This window comes from Suricata suricatta, chromosome 5, assembly GCF_006229205.1.
Source record: "Suricata suricatta isolate VVHF042 chromosome 5, meerkat_22Aug2017_6uvM2_HiC, whole genome shotgun sequence".
NCBI classification, from domain to species: Eukaryota; Metazoa; Chordata; class Mammalia; order Carnivora; family Herpestidae; genus Suricata; species Suricata suricatta.
The window spans coordinates 92,450,838-92,469,083 of NC_043704.1; the positions used below are offsets into that span (position 1 = coordinate 92,450,838).

Consider the following 18,246-nt stretch of genomic DNA (forward strand, 5'->3'; position numbering starts at 1 on the left):
AGGCTGTTTGCTCTCCCCCACGCCACAAGGCCTCCCAACCAGACACCAGCCAGGCTGCTGAGTGCTGCCCTGGGGCCATGGAGTGACCTTGGGTAGATGACAAAGGATGCTTTTCCCAGTGCAGCTGCATCCCCAGACCAGAGTGCCCCCAGCTCACGGTCACATCTGCCAGGGTCACATCCTGCTCCCAGTAATAGGCTGCTGGGATGAGATGCAGCCTGGGAGCCTGGGAACCAGCACAGCTACTGGGCGAAGGTACATCCACAGGGCCCAAAAGGCCCAGAGCATCATGGGAGGAGCCGTTTGACTTAATGCACAGCCCTTAAAAAATTAATTAAAAATTTTTGATGTTTATTTATAAGAGAGAGATAGAGAGACAGGGCATGAGCAGGGGAAGGGCAGAGAGAGAGGGAGACACAGACTATGAAGCAGGCTCCAGACTCTGAGCTGTCAGCACAGAGCCAGACACAAGACTTGAACTCATGAACCGCAAGATCATGCTCTGAGCCCAAGTGGGACGCTTACTCAACTGAGCTCCCAGGTGCCCCAAAACATTTTTTAATGTGCCTTTATTTCCTTGGTCCCTGACATTCTTAAAAAGTGAGGAGACTTCCCAGATTTTGCTAGTGATTCTTGGGCTTCTCTGGCTCCCAGCATTTTCAGTTTCACTTTGATTGTTTCTTTAATAAACGAAACCTTAAACGGGCTCCACCCCCAACAGTTCAACAACAATCTGCTGCCTGGCTGCCTTTGCAGCAGTGACCGTCGGAGAGGACAGGACCCTGGCCGAGATGCAGGCCCCGGGGGCCCCCAGTCCCGGGCAGACCTGCGTGCTGATCCTGATCTTCACCGTGCTCCTGCAGTCCCTCTGCGTGGCCGTGACTTATCTGTATTTCACCAGTGAATTGAGGCAGGTCAGTACAACATACACTGTTCCTGACAGAGGCTCTCGGCAAGCCTGGGTTAACTGCCTCCGTTTCCTCCTCTGTGAAGACTTCACAGTAGGAAAACCTGTTCCCTTCCTCTGCCTGCAGACCCTAACTGCTAATGCACGTAATTACTGAGGACCTTGTCGAAGTGTAAGCCGAAGGATTGTGTGAACCAGGTGCAGTTACAGAACTGACTCTACCAGCTGCTAGCAGATGCAGGGACAAAACTCCGGAGGTGTTTTTTGTTTCTCTTCAACGCTATGTATAGTTTGTAATACTAGCAATCAAACTAAAACCAGACCCGAGTCTTGAAATGTCATCAGGTTTCTCTTTTTCCTCCAAGACATGGGGTGGATGGTAAGTCAGATCTTTGGAACATGTTTTGGCTTTAGATCGGTGGCATTTCTGTGTTGACAATAGTGAGGATTTTGAAAACTGGCATGCGTCTATTCCTTGGCCGCAGACATGTCATGAATCAAGTCTGTAATAAAGAGGTTACCGTATGGATTCAGCATTTTACTGTTCATGATAAAATAATGGAAAATAAAACAATTGTTCTATGCCTGGGGTGGTCAAGTAGGAATCCAGGTACATTTGACAGAGAGGAAACATTAGTGGCTTTATAGTTCATGGACTTCTCAACTGTATAAACCTTTTGGAACTGTGAATGCAAAATTGCTGACAATAAACCAAGTCAGCTTTTGGCTTCTTATGTATATTTTGACTGTGTATTATATAGTAGAGAACTGTGAGCTGGAAGGAACTTTGGACACCCCTATTTCATAGGGGTGAGACCCCCAGACAAAATGACTTACCCAAGCTCAGACAGAGCTTTGGAGGCAGAGCTGAAATCAGGCCTTCAGGTACCTAAGTAGCATTCCTCCCCTCACCGCATGGTGTCCACAGGGTTAATTTATTTGCACCCTGTGATGCACATTGATAAGGCAATATTACATCTGCCAGCTGGCTAGGAAATGCAAGTAGAGGGGTCTCAGAAAAATATAAACTATCCAAATGGCATAGAGTGAGCATCTGTTAAGGAAATGCAGTTTGTATACCCTGTGGAGTATAAATTTGGTTATCTTAAATACTTGCAAATTTTTCCTTTGGATTTGGATGAAGTAGACTCTTGTTTGACTTGCAAGTAATTATGAAAGTGGTGGCTACCATTAGGTGACCAGTAAAGACAGCTTTGCTGTAGGGCACATTCAGAAGAGCATGTATATCTGTAACTAAAACATTAGTGGAACTATAAGCGTGCCTCTAGTCCTAAGTCTGCATGAGAGGCTAGAATAATGCTGTGTGTACATGTTTGGAGCTAGAATGTCCTAACCTTTGTTCACTTTGCAACATAAACAGAATGAGTCTGTCTCTTTATTACAAAAGAAAATCATTCCCTCAATTCGCTGACATTACAAGTTGGTCTAATTTTAAGACTATATTAACTAGTTCTTGACTGAGTGGACTCATGCAATTGTCTGTATATATGATCAAGTAATTTTTTGAATTCTACTATAAAAATGGAGATTTCAAATAAAGCTCATGTCCCCATGTGCATACACTTTTCTTAATTGCATAGTTATATATGCATATGTATATTTTTTAGGCATGAAGAAGAATTCATTGAGAGTGCCAGAAAGGAAAGAGAATGAGCAGATATTGACCAAATACTGTTCCAGAAACTTTGCAAAATACTGCTTTATTTGATTCTTATAAAAATCTTGTAGTAGTTCCTGAGTGGCTCAGTTGGTTGAGCGTCCAGCTCTTGATTTTGGCTCAGGTTATGATCCCAGGGTCATGAGATTGAGCCCTGCATTGGGCTCTGCATGGAGCCTGCTTTGGATACTCTCTTTCTCTCTCTCTCTTTCTCCCTCCCTCCCTCCTTCTCTCCCTCTCTGCCCCTCACCCACTTTCTCTTTCTAAAAAAATAGTCTTGTAAATATCATAACCCATTCTACAGATAAATATACTAAGGCTCAAAGAATTAGGTGATTTGTCCAAGATTTTAAAGCTGGTTAAAGAGAAAGCCCAATTTTGAACCCTGGAATTAAATAAGTGCTGAATAAACTGTGGCCATTTTAATTATTATTGAGAAGTCTCTTGAAGTTGTCACCCTCTTCATCAGGAATGCTTGCAGGGAAAAATGAATCTGAGTCCCTTTGGTTGTCTGTGTAGAGTTTGGAAAATCATATTTAACATAAGTGTTAATTTTCTAAAACAAATCACAGATTCCACTTTGGCTGATGAAACTTTCTATAAGAGAGAATGAGCAAGGATTTTAGGGAATGTGGTCTAAGGAAGGCTGAGTAATGTCTGATTGGAGCTTCACAAATAAGTCTACAGACTAGCAAGCATGAACAATGAATACGGGCTTAGCCTCTAACGTTTACATCTCCCTGAGAACATTTTTTGACAAGGGGGATGCCTATCATTGAGGCATCATATTTGGGAAAAACAAAGGAGAAGAGGATCCTTATCCACCAATCTCCATAAATGTTTTTTATGGTATTTGTGGTTTGCAGAAAATAATTATTAGAATTTAATGTCAAGGCAGCAGAGAGGGTCAGTGCTGCTGCCCTAAAGTCTCTGAGTCAACTGGCAAAGGAGTCCACCCTACAGCCCACAAGTCCTGCCAAGGACTGGCTGGCCCTGGCCTACACAACCGCCATGTTTGCAATGACACCAACAGCAGTCACAGTGGAAATCCACTTGTCAGAACCAAGGACTTCTGGAGCAGAAGGGCAGGTGCTGGATGCAAAAGCTGTGTCCCTGAGAAAATAGCATGCACACACCCCTGCCCTAACACCCACAGGTGGTTAGAGAGAGAATAGCTCTAGTCTGAGGTGTGATGCAGGAAATTCATGCTTTGAAGTGGAAAGGATGTGGGAAAGAAGGGGAAAGAGAGACACATCACATTGATCTTCATGAATCATTTTTGAAACAACCACAGCAACCCCTCACTCACGCATCTAGTTCCCAGCATTGTTCAAAGTCTGGAGAAGAAACCACCAAATATGATAATGCAAGAAAGCATGAGGATGGGGAGGGTGGTTGGGGCTTTCTCTCCGGGTTTCTAGAAAGGAAATACCATAATGCTGGTCATTGTGACTTCTAAATAATAGGATTATGGGTGTCTTTTTTTCCTTTTTATTTTTCTGTACTTTATAAATTTTCTATAGTGAATGTCATAAAAGTATCTATGCTATCTATATATGATTTTCATGTACATTTAAAGAACATGACATTTTTATGAAGAGAAAACAATCCTACACAAAACTGCCCACAGACAACCATGTAAACAAGAGAGATCATCCTGAGATTAATTAGGAAGTAGGATTAGGGTTATTTTAGTGTGTGTTGAATTTTTCATTTAGAAGTCTTCTTTCATTAAAGTGTTCTTTAACTTTTTGTATTTTCCAGGTTGCCTGTGTACAAACAGTGTTTCTAGGTTTCAGTAAATATGGGGGTAACAATGGAGTCACATTAGCTTGTCAACCTCCTTCCCATGTAGACCTAGGATCTTACTCAGTTTTCAGGGTTCTCCCTCCCACCTCCTAGAGGTGTCTGGAAAATCCCCAGAGGGCATCCAGAGCCTGTAGAGGCTGCAGTTGGTCCTGGCCTGGGCTAGTCCCTGCTTCCACCCTCTTAGGTTCGGAGGCAGCTGCCAGCAACCACGGCTGCCTGGTCCCGGGCAGCTCTCAGCCCTGCCCTTTCTTGCCCCTGGCCCTACCCTCCACCTTCTTCATCCTTTCCTGCTGAGACAGCTTCTAACTGCTGTGAAGTAAGAACATAATCACTCCTTCCTTTCTGTGTCACGCACATCTGTTCCTCTCACCATGTTACAGAAGTTTCTAAGCCTGTTTATTCAGTTTTATCATTCCAATGTCTGGCCAGAGAACACCCATGCCGGGCCCACTGGGACAGTGTCCAATGAGGCTAACCTGCTCTTCCTGGAACCACCCGCAGGGCTTGTACCGCATCCAGCTCTTTCTCTCCAATCCTACGCCCCGATTTGCTAGATAAGTTCTCCTATTTCTAAACCATACGTAATTGAGTGCCTTTCTGGGAAATGCTCTTCAGCTCCCACATATGCTGGAGATGCAAATAGAAGTCTACAGGAGAAGAGCATGGGGGTGGGTGGGGCAAAGCAATGTTGGCTAATTCCACTGCCACTCATGGCTCTATTCAGGTGGCCCGAGCTGTCACCCCTCCGACATCCACTAGGCTGAATGTTTTTCTCTTGTAATTTAAAACAGGAAAAAAGAAAATAAATATTTAAAAGTAAATGAATGTTCTATGCCAGAGTATGTGGAAGGAATTAATCAGCTCAGGCTTGTACTTTTGCACTTGAGGGACCTTGATCAAATGTCCAAGGAGTGCATGGCTGAGCATAAAACCGGGTGCTCTGGCTGGGACCTCTCAGAAACAAGGCATTTTAATCTGGAATGAAATTGTCTTTTTATGAGAAGGAGTATATTAAGTTTGGTCTTTCCTTCAAGCTTTGGAGTCCCCTAAGTCCAAACAACAGATAAAAATGGCCATGTCTCCGTTTATTTCCCCAGAGAAGGGCAATTCAGATTTGTACAGAGAAATCACATATCCTCCATCCCAGGTGCTAAAAACAAAAACAGGAAGAAAAAAAAAACCAGTGTCTGACCTTGCATGGACTCCCATTTTCCTTTGTAAAATTAACCAGTTATCAGCCTGCAATGTGCTGACTCGTTTGGAATGTATGTGTGCATGCACACACACACGTGTGTGTGTGTGTGTGTGTGTGTGTGTGTGTGTGTGTGTGTGCGTGCGTGTGTGTAATATCAAGCTAGGACGTTATTGAAAATTACCTGGCCATTATAAATGTTTGTTCTCAGAAGGAGGGGGAAAAACTTCAAATGATGTTTCAAGTCTTTGCAGGTAAATTCCTAGCTAGTGTGGACATTTAATGAGACAATATTAAGATTTCCAGTAGCAATATGGTCCAGATTTGGCCATCAAGAGAACTAGAAATCACAACAATACCTAGAATTTACTCAACAGTCAAAGCTCAGATCAAGAAACAGAACATTTCCTGCATCCCAAAGGATTTAATTTTGTATTTAGGATACTGGAATTTAAATAAACTCTATTGCCTACTTTGTACCTAGACAGCTTCCCAGCTTTAGAATGGGACCCCCACCATCTCAGAGGTGGAAAGGACCTCAAAGATCACCACAATGAACCAGCTCAAAACTCAAATGAAAAACAGACACAGAAGAGAAAAAGCAATTTGTTGAGGGACAAACAGCTGTTTAACGGCAGGATCAGTGCAGGGCATTGTGACCCAGGATGTAGGCCTCTCGCCTACACCTGTATCCTTCCCACCATGTCTGACTGCTTACTTTTATTCACAGGACAAAGGACAGCAGGCTTGCCTTTATTTCAAGCCATGAGCTTATCCAAGGTACCGAGACTTCTCTGAATCTGTCATCAGTTGCTGTTGTTTTAACTTGTAAATAAACAAAAATAAAAAGCCATTTGTGTATAATAATCTGTTATATTCCATCTTAACCCAGATGCAGGACAAATACTCCCAAAGTGGCATTGCTTGTTTCTTAAAGGAAGACGATAACTCTTGGGACCCCAACGATGAAGACAGCATGAACAACCCATGCTGGCAACTGAAGTGGCAGCTCCGTCAGTTTGTTAGAAAGGTAGGTGGACCACCAGCTCACTCTGCCGGCAGACACAGAAAGTTGGGAGAGAAAGAACACTGAGGATCATCAAGTGTAGATGTCTCATTTTGCAAAGGAGGCAATGGAGGCCCGGAGTGTTTAAGCGATCTCCCCCAAATTCCTAAAACTAGAGAAAGTGGAACAGCACCAAACAGGGGGTCCTGGCTGATGCCTGGTCTAGAGTTCACGCCTCTGCTCTAGAAAGCCTCCCCATCTAGGCTACCCGTTGTATCTCCCATTGTGGGAAATCAGACACAGACTGGGCAATGTGTTCAAGATCACACAACGATTAAAAGATGTGTATAGTTTTGTTGTTCAGAAGCCAAAGAAGCCAAATAATGGTGTTTTATTTATTCACACCTTGTTGATGTCTGGAGTTAAATATATATTTATTTTTGTATGCATAGAGAGATGAAGAAAGGAAGAGGGAACAAAGAGACACATTGAGAAATTGAAGGTGATAACATCTCAATGTATAGTCAATAAGTGACAAATTACAAAATATGATCTGTTTATGGGCGCAGGATCACTAGCAGAAACACTATGTTAGCTGGCAGTTTATTTCACTAAATTACATTATTTTGCTTTCATAGTTTTGCCTTCTGCCTTCCAGAAAGGTCAGATGTGAACATGGATATAAAAATACCCTGTAAACTATGATACACCATTATTGTTTAAAAAATACCAGGGACATTCCCAAGGCAGGAAGATGTGTTTTAAAGATATGATTGCAAGTCCATTGTTCGGTGCCCTGTCCGTCCACAGAAACAGTTTATGTCAGTGGTTAGAGCTCCAGCGTAGAACCCCAAGCAGTCCTCGTAATAGACCCCAGACATCACCTATGATGCCATTTTCATGAGAAATGAAATCTGTCTCTGCCTGGAGGCCAGCGAAGGGTGCCCACCAGCCCAAGGCACAAGCTATAGTGGTGCAGCTGTGACTCTGTGGCCCCAAGTGGCGAAGACCAGGAAAGGCCCAGGGGTGGGAGGAATGGGACTCTGCAGGCCCTAGAGTTGATGGGGGCAAACCCACAGGTGGCAGGCAAGAGAAACTCAGAATTAGGGCAGAAATCTGGAGACTGGGAAGGGGACTGGATGCCCGGGCTGGGAGTGGGGGATTAGAGAAGCAGTGGGGATAGATTTCACATATCTTTTTCCTGCTGTTTTCTCCCTCCCTCCCATCCTCACACTAACTAGGACAGACAGAAGCTGGGAGACAATACCGACAGGTGGTGGGAGTATAGGGGGGAAAGATTTCCCTTTATTTTTCAGGCACCATTAATGGAACAGGCTATTTCCAGTAAATATCCTATGCCCATTACATATGATATCTCATTAAGTCCTCATAACAGCTCTGTGAGAAAGGAAACATTATTATCTTCCTCTTTTTTTTAATAGATGAAGAAATTAAAGTTCACCTCAGTTAAATAACTTAAGCAAAGTTTCCCAGAGCCAGTGATTGACAGATTTGAATCTGGACCATCTGACCAGACTGTCATTATTCTTTTAATCTGTTTCCCACACTATAGGAATTATCCTTCTCTCTTTTCTGCTGCTCCTCCGTCTTCCTTCCTCCCTCTGTCCCAGAATGAGAGAGACACAGAAACTATGCTGAGGCCACATCTCCTTTCCCTTCCATATGCCGATGTCCATTGTATTATTGGCAGACCCTCCTTTATCAGGTCAGGGCTCGAGGCCAAGGGAAATGCGGAGAGCTTCTGATCTGGAATGGGAGTACAGAGAAAAGGAGTTTCTGGCAGTTCCAAAATTAACAACAGTGCAGGAGAGGAAGGCAATGATGGATAAAGGCCCAGGTAGCAGAGCTGGGTGGAGGGAAGTTTAGAAGCTGTGGATGAACAGTCTGCATTAGCCCATCTCATAGAAAGGCTAAGATTTCACTCTTTCTTAATGGTTTTCCCCACCAGTTAGTACAAAGAAAGTGATGCTAGTTGTTTAATAAAGATATTGGAACTTAGTAAAATATGCTGATGTGAAGAATGCTCTAGTTATGTGTCAGAAATGAGAGGATGACACAGTGTGGCAGATCCCGGCTTGAGGGGCTCTGTATGTCCATGGGCATCCCGAGAGAGAGGAAGTGTGCCTTACATCTTGAGACTTGGGTCTACCCGATGCAAAGCCCTTGAATGCTATTAGGTAGTGCATGTGTATACATACTTGCATGCAGACACACACCCACACAGAGAGTGAGGTGACATGGTTGCCACATCCTTTAGCTACAGGGGGCTTGGGGAACATTAGCCTGTCCTAACTTGGCAGCTGGCACCTTCCTCTTATGTTGCTCAAGGTGTGGTCTTTCAAAGACTTCATCCAGAAACAGAACTTTCCCAGAAAGAGGACCATCCTCAGTCACCATGCGGGGACAGCTGCCTCTGCCTCAGTGTTTGCCCCATCGCCCGCCCTTCCCCACACAAACTCTGTGCTTGAACAACTAAAGCTTCTGAGGTTGATGTCCTATGTAGAAATTTCATCTCAGATACCCACAAGAAGAGCTATAGGCATTCTGTAGTCAGTTTAAATATTTTTAGGGAAATTAACAGCTTTATTCAATACTGTTTGCAGATTTTGAGAACCTATGAGGAAACCATTCCTACAGTTCCAGGTAGTATTTTTTTCATTGTTATTTTAATTTTCTACTGTCAACCTCATACCAGGGTGACTAGCTCTCCAGCCCTTTTTCTCTGCTTGTATCCATGCATCTCCCCTCCAACTCCTTCTCATGTGTCTCAAGCCACTTGATTCTATTTTTTATTTGCACTGACAGAACACTTAGGGCCAAATCTGTGGCCTACCCATGGGCAAATCTTTATTTCATCTGAATCTTATTTTTCCAATGTGGATTTTCCTTTCACCTCAACTTCTTCAATTACTTATTTTTTACTTGCGAATGTTTCATCTAAATCCTTTCCAAAACATGGCTGGAAGTAAGATAAATAAAGGCCCCAAAGTAACTCATCTTCTCTGCTTCTGACCACCACTAAGCTCTATGTCCTTCTTTATGCAAAAGTCCCTCACTTTGTCATTTTTCCCAGCAATCCTTCACCCACCCGCCCACCTACCACAATCCTCCTTCCTCTTCATGGCCAGTACCCTGCTCTTAACCCACACCCCCTTGAAGGGCTACTGCCCAGGCTGGCTTCTTCGCTTCCTGGCTTTTCATACAACTGGCCCTTTCTCATTCTCACCCTATCACCTAAATGTTACTTCTTCAGAGAGAATGTCCCCAGCTACCTTACTTACATTTATCTTGTTCATTTCCTTTCATTTTTATATGTTTTTTATCTGTGTGCTGATTCCCCACTACATTAAAAATACAAAGTTTCCGAGGTTCTACAAAGGTAGAACACGTGTCTATCTATTTCTCTCATCGCGCCTAACTCTATGCTCAGAATCTAGTAGATTCTTTTATTCCCCTGGCCCTTAGGTGGATCACCTTTGGTAGACAAATTTATTTTGATTGAGATGAAATTCACATAACATACAAGTAATCTTTTTGGGGGGAGAGGGGTAAAAGGTATCATTCTCATTTTATTTTTTAATTGAAGCATAGTTGACATACAGTAATATATTCATTTTAGATATACACCATAGTAACTTGACATGTATGTATATATATATATATATATATATATATATAGCAAAATGCTCACTATAATAAGTATAGTTACCATTTGTCACCATACAGAATTATTATAATATTATTCACTATCTTCCCTATGCTGTATTTTATATCACTGTGACTTATTTATTTTAAAATTAGAAGTTTGTACCTCTTAATCACCTTCACCTATTTCGTCCATCTCCTCACACCACTCCCTTCTGGGAACCATCAGTTTGTTCTCTGAATTTTTGAGTCTATTTGTCTGGTTTTATTTATTTGTTTGATTTTAGATTCCATATATATAAATGAAATCTTACATTATTTATCTTTATCTGTCTAACTTACTTCACTTAGCATAATACTCTCTGCATCCATCCATGTTGTCTCAAATGGCTAAATTTCATTCTCTTTTATGCCTGAATAATATTCCAGTGTGTGGAATATTGTGTGTGTGTGTGTGTGTGTGTGTGTGTGTGTGTGTGTATTCACACACCACAGCTTCTTTGTCCATTCATCATTTCATAGACACTTAGGTTGCTTCCATATCTTGGCTATTGTAAATAATGCCACAATGAATATAAGGGTGGATATATCTTTTCAAGATAGTGATTTCATTTTAATTTTCTTGGTTAAATATCTAGAAGTGAAATTGCTGGATCATATGGTTTTTCTCTTTTTAATTTTTTGAGAACTCTCCATACTGTTTTCCACAATGACTGCGCCAATTTACATCCCTACCAATTATGTAGTAGGCTTCCATTTTCTTCTTGTAGACTGCCTCACCTGGGATGTACGTCCAGACCAGACCTTGTTTCTGCCTCTTTCAACTCTTCTCCATGTGGCTCTTTCTTTGTATCTTTATCTGTGGAAGAGCTGTTCTGCTTGTCCTCAGGTCCTTCTCAAAGAGCATTGCTCTATATGTAGTTGTAGCCTTGGTGTGTCCATGGGAGGATATGAGCTCAGGATCCTCCTACTCTACTACCTTCGAAAATTTTACAATTAACCATTTTGAAGTGCACAGTGTAGTGGCAGATGGTGCATTCCCAATATTGTGCCACTACCATCTCTCTGCACATAGAAGGTTCTTAATACAGGGGCACCTGGGTGGCTTAGTTGGTCAAGTGTCTGACTCTTGATCCCTGCTCGGGTCATGATCTCATGGTCCTAAGACTGAGCCCTGAGTGAGGCTCTGTGGTGGGTGTGGAGCCTGCTTAAGACTCTCACTTTCCCCTTCCCTTTCCCTCTGCCCCTCCTCCATTCATGCGCACATTCTCTCTCTCTCTCTCTCTCTCTCTCTCTCTCCCTCTCCCTCTCCCTCTCCCTCTCTCTCTCTCAAAAATGGGGTTCTTAATACACATTTTTAAATGAATACATAAGTTAATAAAACCATTAAATCAATTTTCTACTTCTTCACATTTGGCTCATCATAGCCCCATTTTCCCATATTAATGCCCATAGAAGCCTGAACACATATACCAGAGACTTACATTCTAGGCCACACCAGCCTGGCAGAGAAGAAAATGTTCTTCAATATAAGTGTTGTAATTATGTCTTTCTATGTTTCAACTGTTCTTTTTCCTTTTTAAAAAAAATGTTTATTTATTTATTGAGAGAGAGAGAGAGAGCGAGAGAGCAAGAGAGAGAGAGAGAGAGAGAGGGAGAGAGAAGGGGCAGAGAAAGAGGGAGAGAGAATCCCAAGCAGACTCCTCACTGTCAGTGCAAAGCCCAATGTAGGGCTTGATCCCATGAATCGGGAGATCATGACCTGCACTGAAATCAAGAGTTGGACACAATTGACTGAGGCAACCAAGTGCCCTGTAACCATCCTTTTTCAATATGATAAGCTTCCTCATTACTTAACAACTCCCATTTTTCTTTATTAAGTAGGTTTTATTAAACATGAAGGATAAGGCCTGGTCTCAGGGTCTAAGCATTCTTTCCCCAAAAGCAAAAGTGGTGGTTAGAACATTGAATACCCTCCCTGTTCTGATGAGACACAACAGATCTATGATCTATAGTAGATGTATGTACAGTGTTGTAAGAAAAATACTTTTTATTCATTCCAATAAGATGTAGAAATCATATACTAATCAATATACCTAGATGTATGGATGATACCCAAATAGACATATTCACAGGTTTCTTTTCCAGGAAGTGTTTGCTATAGTCTCTGAAGAGGAAATCTCTCTAGAATTTGCTTTTATATCTAGGCTTTCCCATATCCTTGCCAGGACCTCAAATGTAAGATATTTATAATTGGATTCAGTTATTGAATATTTTAAACCAAAGTGTTAAGGTCTGAGGGCAGGCAAGCCATTATGAATTATTTAACAGTGGGAGTTAAAGGCGAATGGACACATCAACCTTGAAAGCTTAGCATTCTGAGAGTGTTATATCATTGATCATGCATCCTCATGATATATTTGGTCTCCAGTACTGTACAAATGCCTTCTCATCCTGAATAAGTAACAACTCATACCAGATAGATGGCGGTGGTTCCCAATTCCTATTTATCCCTTCCCTTTTTTACCACCTCTTCTCAGTTCCCCCACCTACTAGCCTAGATTAAGGCCTCCTATTCTCAGTCCTGATCATGTACTTGCCAGTCTCCAGCCCTCCCACTTTCTAACCATCAAACCTTACTCTGAGGATAGCCTAAAGCACAACACATCATCTCTTCACTTCCCTGCCCCAAAGCATTCAGAATCCACAGCTGTAAAATCCAAATCTCTTAGCTTAACATTCACATCCCCTATAGTTTGGCTCTTCATTCAAGCCTAAAACTGAATTCCTCCCATGTCTGTGTCCCAGGAATTTTTTGTGAGTCCTGCTTCTGGCCTAAAACTCAGTGAATGCCCTTCTTCCAGCCCTCCTTCCCAAGCCTGCCCACCCTCATTCTATTCAGATCATTATCTTTGCACCTCAAATATTTGCTTGCATTCATTTATTTATATTCTTTCTCCTTACTCCTAAAAGAGTGTCTGGCATAGATGTGATGAGCACTTTGGTTTGTGGAGCAAGCGTTAGCACTAACCCACCCCTGACCTCATTTCTCCAATAAGTAGAAATATCTCCCTCTTCTTAGCACCCATCACCCTTTATTTATATTTCTCACAGGTAAATTTTCACTTTCTAATTTATATCTTTCCTAAAAGACTATAAGTCCTATGAGGGCACAGTCAGTGTAATCAGTGACTAATCTTTGCAATATACGGCATAGTGCACTACCTCATTCCTGGCAATATTTGCTTGATGAAAGAATATAATTTATCTTAACAACCAGTAGAAGCACAGTTGGGAAGTTTGAGCTGATTTTTTAAAAAGAGGTAGTTTGTTGGGACACCTGGGTGGCTCAGTCAGTTGAGTGTCCCACTCTTGATTTTGGCTCAGGTCATGCTCCCAGAGCTGTGGGATGGAGTCCCACATTGGGACACATGCTCACTGAGCATGATTCTGCTTGGGATTCTCTTTCTCCTTCTCTCTCTGCCCCTCCTCCACTCATGTTCTCTCTCTCTCTCTCGAAATAAAAATTAGAGGGTAATATGTTGAGTTTGTATACTTCAAGTCTGTTTCAAAGTACTTTGGAATGTGATTAGTAAGTGTTATTTGTTTATTATGATCTAGTGAGCCAGTGATTTTTATGTTTTCATACTGATGATCATGACCAGTATGCCAATTCACATTTCTCTTGGGGGAGGGGTGGTGAGGGCGGCAGGGATGACTGTTGGATACCAGTTTGTAGCATCTTTGGACCATTGTCCTACTCCTTTAGAATCAGGATCACTCTGATTATCTCTATATATAACTCAGAGTGGAAATTTGCCAATACTTGGTTATTTGTGCATTTTAAGTGCCTCAGCAGAATTATTACATGCCCATTGTTATTTGTTTGTTTGTTTTTTGTTTGTTTGTTTTGGGAAAGGGCCAGAATATTCACTTTGTTGTATTCTGGTTGGACCTTATCTCTGAGATGCCGATAAATTATAATCCAAGTTGCTGCTTATTCTTCTTGTCTAAAATACTTTGAAAATTAAACCTAAGCTGGAATAGATGGCTCATCATATGAAAATGTGGCCTGTTTTTATGAATGACTACACAATCAACTTTGGAAGCCCAGTGTGCTTATGATGTCTGATCAACAACAGTTCTGAATAGCAATGTTTTTGAAAAGTAGTTTGAAAAGTGCTGAAGATTCTTTGTCATTTTTCTTTTAGAAAAACAGATCAATATTCCTTACCTAGTAAGAGGTCCTCAGAGAGTAGCAGCCCACATTACTGGAACCAGTCGGAGAAGAAGTGCATTCCCAGTGTCAAGTAAGAGAAATAACAAATCTATTGTGGTTTCAAGGAAGGCAATGGAAAAATTTGTTACAAATAATTTGTTTTTTCAACTTCCACATTCAATGTCTATATGTCTATCTACGAAATGCTCAGCAGTAACTGGGGCTCAGATTGGCTCTTTTTCAGAAGGAAGATTACAAGACAAATAGCTCAGTAACTACTCTGGCATAATTGCTCTCAGGAGAAACCTGTGGCGGGAGAACTTTGCCTTAAAGTTTCCCCTGCCCCTATACATGCTTTTCTTCTTCTCCTTCTTCAAAGTAATTTCTCTTCTGAGCTACTCTTTGTGGCATTTGTACTTAATTCAACTATGGGAAATTGCCAATAGTTGACCATTTTTCACTTAAAGAAATGTCAGTTTCATATAGTTTTAACCAATATGGTAAGCTTACTTCATAACTAAAGAACAGGTGTCCATACAGTGTTATAACAATGCAAAAGTCTTACAATCTAAATACTCACATTGGAACACCAGCCCCTCTTTACCTAGATATATGTTTTGAGCAAATTATGTAACCAAATGAAGCTTCAGTTGCTTTGTATATAAAGTGGAGATAATCTTTAACTCATAAAATAGTGAAGATTAGCACAGGCAAAATTTTTGTGCATTGTAAATAGTAAGTAGTTGTCATTATTATTACAAAAGGTTTTATCTCAAGTTAAAGAAATTTCAAGTATCAGTTAAAAGATGAAAAGATTTGGGATTTTTTTTTTCATTTATTTTTTCCTGGGCAATTGCCTTCCTGGTCTTCCTGAACTCTTGTTTTATGACTGTGCGATTTTTTAAAAAAGATTTTTTTCCTGGGCAGTTGTTTTCCTGGTATTCCTGAACTCATGTTTTATGAATGAGAGACACAGTCTGCCTATGAGTGAGATCATTATTATAATGCTACTGTTTACTATTTATCAAGAAATACAATAGTTGTTTTGCCCTGCTGAAAAAATAAACTTTCCACCCATCATGGAGGTGAGCCCAAAGTTTAAAGGAATATATTTTGGTAGGGCCCTTTTTCATTCCAAGTCTTTGGTAGTTAAAGATCCAAGGGTCTAAAGGGTTTAAATCTGGGCCTGTTTGCCAAACTGTATGCCCTGTCTCACTGTGTACTAGAGAGGTTTTCTGTATGAATGGTGCCTTTGACTCTGGACTACTGAGAAAGACCAAGAAGGAACCCAAAATGGCCCAAAGGAAGAGCCATAAGTTCAGAGCTCTAGACTTAAAGAAATAGATATGTTTCTTTAAGTTTCCTTACATGTTATTTATTTGAGTTCAACCGCCTAGGAAGGGAGGCAGGGGTTTGGGACAGAAGTTCTGCCCAGGAGGATTGTCTTCTGAGTTCATCATTCCCTGTACTACAGTTTAGAGCTAAGTTTGGCAAATATAATGTTAAGTGGCAGGTGGGGTACAGAAAAGAAAGGGACTTATGACAGGTCACAATGACACAGTAGTCTCCAGATTTCTATAAGAAATTTAGTATCTTGTAAGACTGAAGGAACAAGAAGGTTTGTATTAAATTAAAATTCTTTATAATCCCTACCAAAAAACTGGCTAGCGAGTTACTGAGATATTTCTTGCCTTTGAGAACTTTGAGAACTTCCTTCTTCTAACTTTCTTTCTCTCTACACTTTCTCCAGGCTCCAAGAATGAAAAAGCTTTGGGCCAGAAAATAAACTCCTGGGAGTCATCAAGAAAGGGACATTCATTCTTGAATAATTTGCACTTGAGGAATGGAGAGCTGATTATTCATCAGAGGGGATTTTATTACATCTATTCCCAAACATACTTTCGATTTCAGGAACCTGAGGAAACAGAACAGAACAGAAAGAGAAACAAACAAATGGTACAATATATTTACAAATATACAAGTTATCCTGAGCCAATACTGCTGATGAAAAGTGCTAGAAATAGTTGTTGGTCTAAGGATTCAGAATACGGACTCTATTCCATCTATCAAGGTGGGATATTCGAGCTGAAGGAAAATGACAGAATTTTTGTCTCTGTCAATAACGAACAATTGATTGACATGGACCAAGAAGCCAGCTTTTTCGGGGCATTTTTAATTGGCTAAATAACCTGCAAAGATAAAACAGTATTCTCAAAGTGACCATTCACAACAAAGCAAGGAAGCCTGAGCAGAGCTGCCTCAACCACAAAACCAAAAGAGCAACACACGGTTTTCTAATATCTGTGAGAGTGACCAAGTCTAAGAAAGCAACAAAGATCTGTAAGAAAGCGAAATTGCCAAAAGACCAATCACGGCACTACCTGATATCAGTTTGCTAGCGGGAATCTAGAAGATTCTGTTTCCAAACACTTGCATACTATAAACATCTTTTTTATTATCTGTTCTTGTGAAGATCCCAGACGATTAATGATCCATCTCTTAAGTAGTATATCACCTTGGTCACTTCCAGGTTGCCCTAAGGGACGACATTCCCCAAGTTGGAAGAGAAAGGGGAACCAGTAAAAAAAAGGTTACGATCTTAGGAAGCAAGCCTGTGCTGACACATTCCATGTGCAAAGGCAATTTGTGTTGTACATGACGTCACAGGAGGTATCTCACACATCTGGATTTAGTGGGAAGAAGAACATTCTACTCAAAATAATATCATGTTGTTAAAAAAAAACAAACTAAATTTATGTTGACGAAATAAGGAGCTATTTCTGAATGGCTTGTGCTTTTCCCTACCAAAAGCCAAACTGGCCAAAAGCACTAATATTTTTGATAAAGGACACTGTGATAAGTGAATCAGGGAATTTGATCTTATGGGGGCAAGAGTAGAAATGGGAAAGTGGAAATGACAAACACAGGAACATCAGCAGAAAAGAGCCAAAGAAAGATCCTATGCCCATTCCCTACCCTCCCACCCCATCCTCCACTGCCAAATGTCTTATCTAGTATCATCTCCTTAAGGTTGTATTATTTTTTTGCCTCTGCCAGAAGAGCAGCAATCGCTTTTATCTTCCAAACTTATGGCACAAAGCATTTTATTTGCCATTTCATCTAACCAGTTGGAGAAAAAAATTAGTTGGTGTATTTGTCTAATCTCTTCTAATTATTATCCTAAACACAGTTTAATTTATCCTTTTGAGTTTTGTGCCCAAATGTTCACTTAAATGTGTCTGATCACAAAACTCTTTTTCAAAAATGGTTATTTACATTTAAATTTACAACATGCTGCTGATACCTGGCACTTCTGGCCCTTCCTACGCTATTTTCCATAACACTAGTCAAGTTCTTACATACTGACAAATTCGCTTGTTATTCTGTTTTTCAAAGCCTGCTTCATCTCTCTAGAATATAAGGCTGTGATAGCGGGGAACATTTAGTCCTATTCATATCTGTAACCTCCATACCTGGGACAAGTACCCTAATATGGTACCCACACAAAATGTATTTGTGAATAAATGAATGACTGAGCAAATGAATACTTACTCATATGGGAAAAAAAATTTAAAATGTCCTCTGCCTTATCCCTAACACTGAAAAAAACTTCGAGGCATTTAAAAAGTAACCTCAAGGTGAAGAAGACCTTTTATTTTTTTATTAAAAAATTTTTTTAAGATTTAATTTTTAAGTCCTCTCTACACTTAATGAGCGTAGGCCTTAAACTTGCAACCCCAAGATAAGACTCCCACGCTCCACCAACTGA

General features: G+C 40.9%; 1 protein-coding gene across 2 annotated transcripts; it reads left to right on the plus strand.

Annotated features, from left to right (window-relative positions):
• The first annotated feature begins 726 nt into the window (after nt 1–726).
• Nucleotides 727–18,022, plus strand: TNFSF10 (TNF superfamily member 10). Of its 2 annotated transcripts, XM_029939866.1 has the most exons (6): nt 826–914; nt 6,317–6,366; nt 6,479–6,616; nt 9,217–9,256; nt 14,470–14,568; nt 16,228–18,022. In XM_029939866.1, the coding sequence occupies exons 2-6, from the start codon at nt 6,352–6,354 to the stop codon at nt 16,659–16,661; spliced, it is 726 nt and encodes a 241-aa protein (XP_029795726.1). In that variant the 5' UTR covers nt 826–914; nt 6,317–6,351; the 3' UTR covers nt 16,662–18,022. The 2 variants fall into 2 exon arrangements, with proteins under 2 accessions (XP_029795725.1, XP_029795726.1); XM_029939865.1 differs by lacking the exon at nt 6,317–6,366 and having other exon boundaries at nt 727–914.
• The last annotated feature ends 224 nt before the right edge of the window (nt 18,023–18,246 follow it).

Bases quoted from the DNA above. Each gene is read 5' to 3' on its own strand.
- TNFSF10 (XM_029939865.1), top strand. From the start codon at position 792: ATGCAGGCCCCGGGGGCCCCCAGTCCCGGGCAGACCTGCGTGCTGATC. The intron at 915-6,478 runs GTCAGTACAACA...ATCTTAACCCAG, and splicing joins TCACCAGTGAATTGAGGCAG to ATGCAGGACAAATACTCCCA. The intron at 9,257-14,469 runs GTAGTATTTTTT...TTTTTCTTTTAG, and splicing joins AACCATTCCTACAGTTCCAG to AAAAACAGATCAATATTCCT.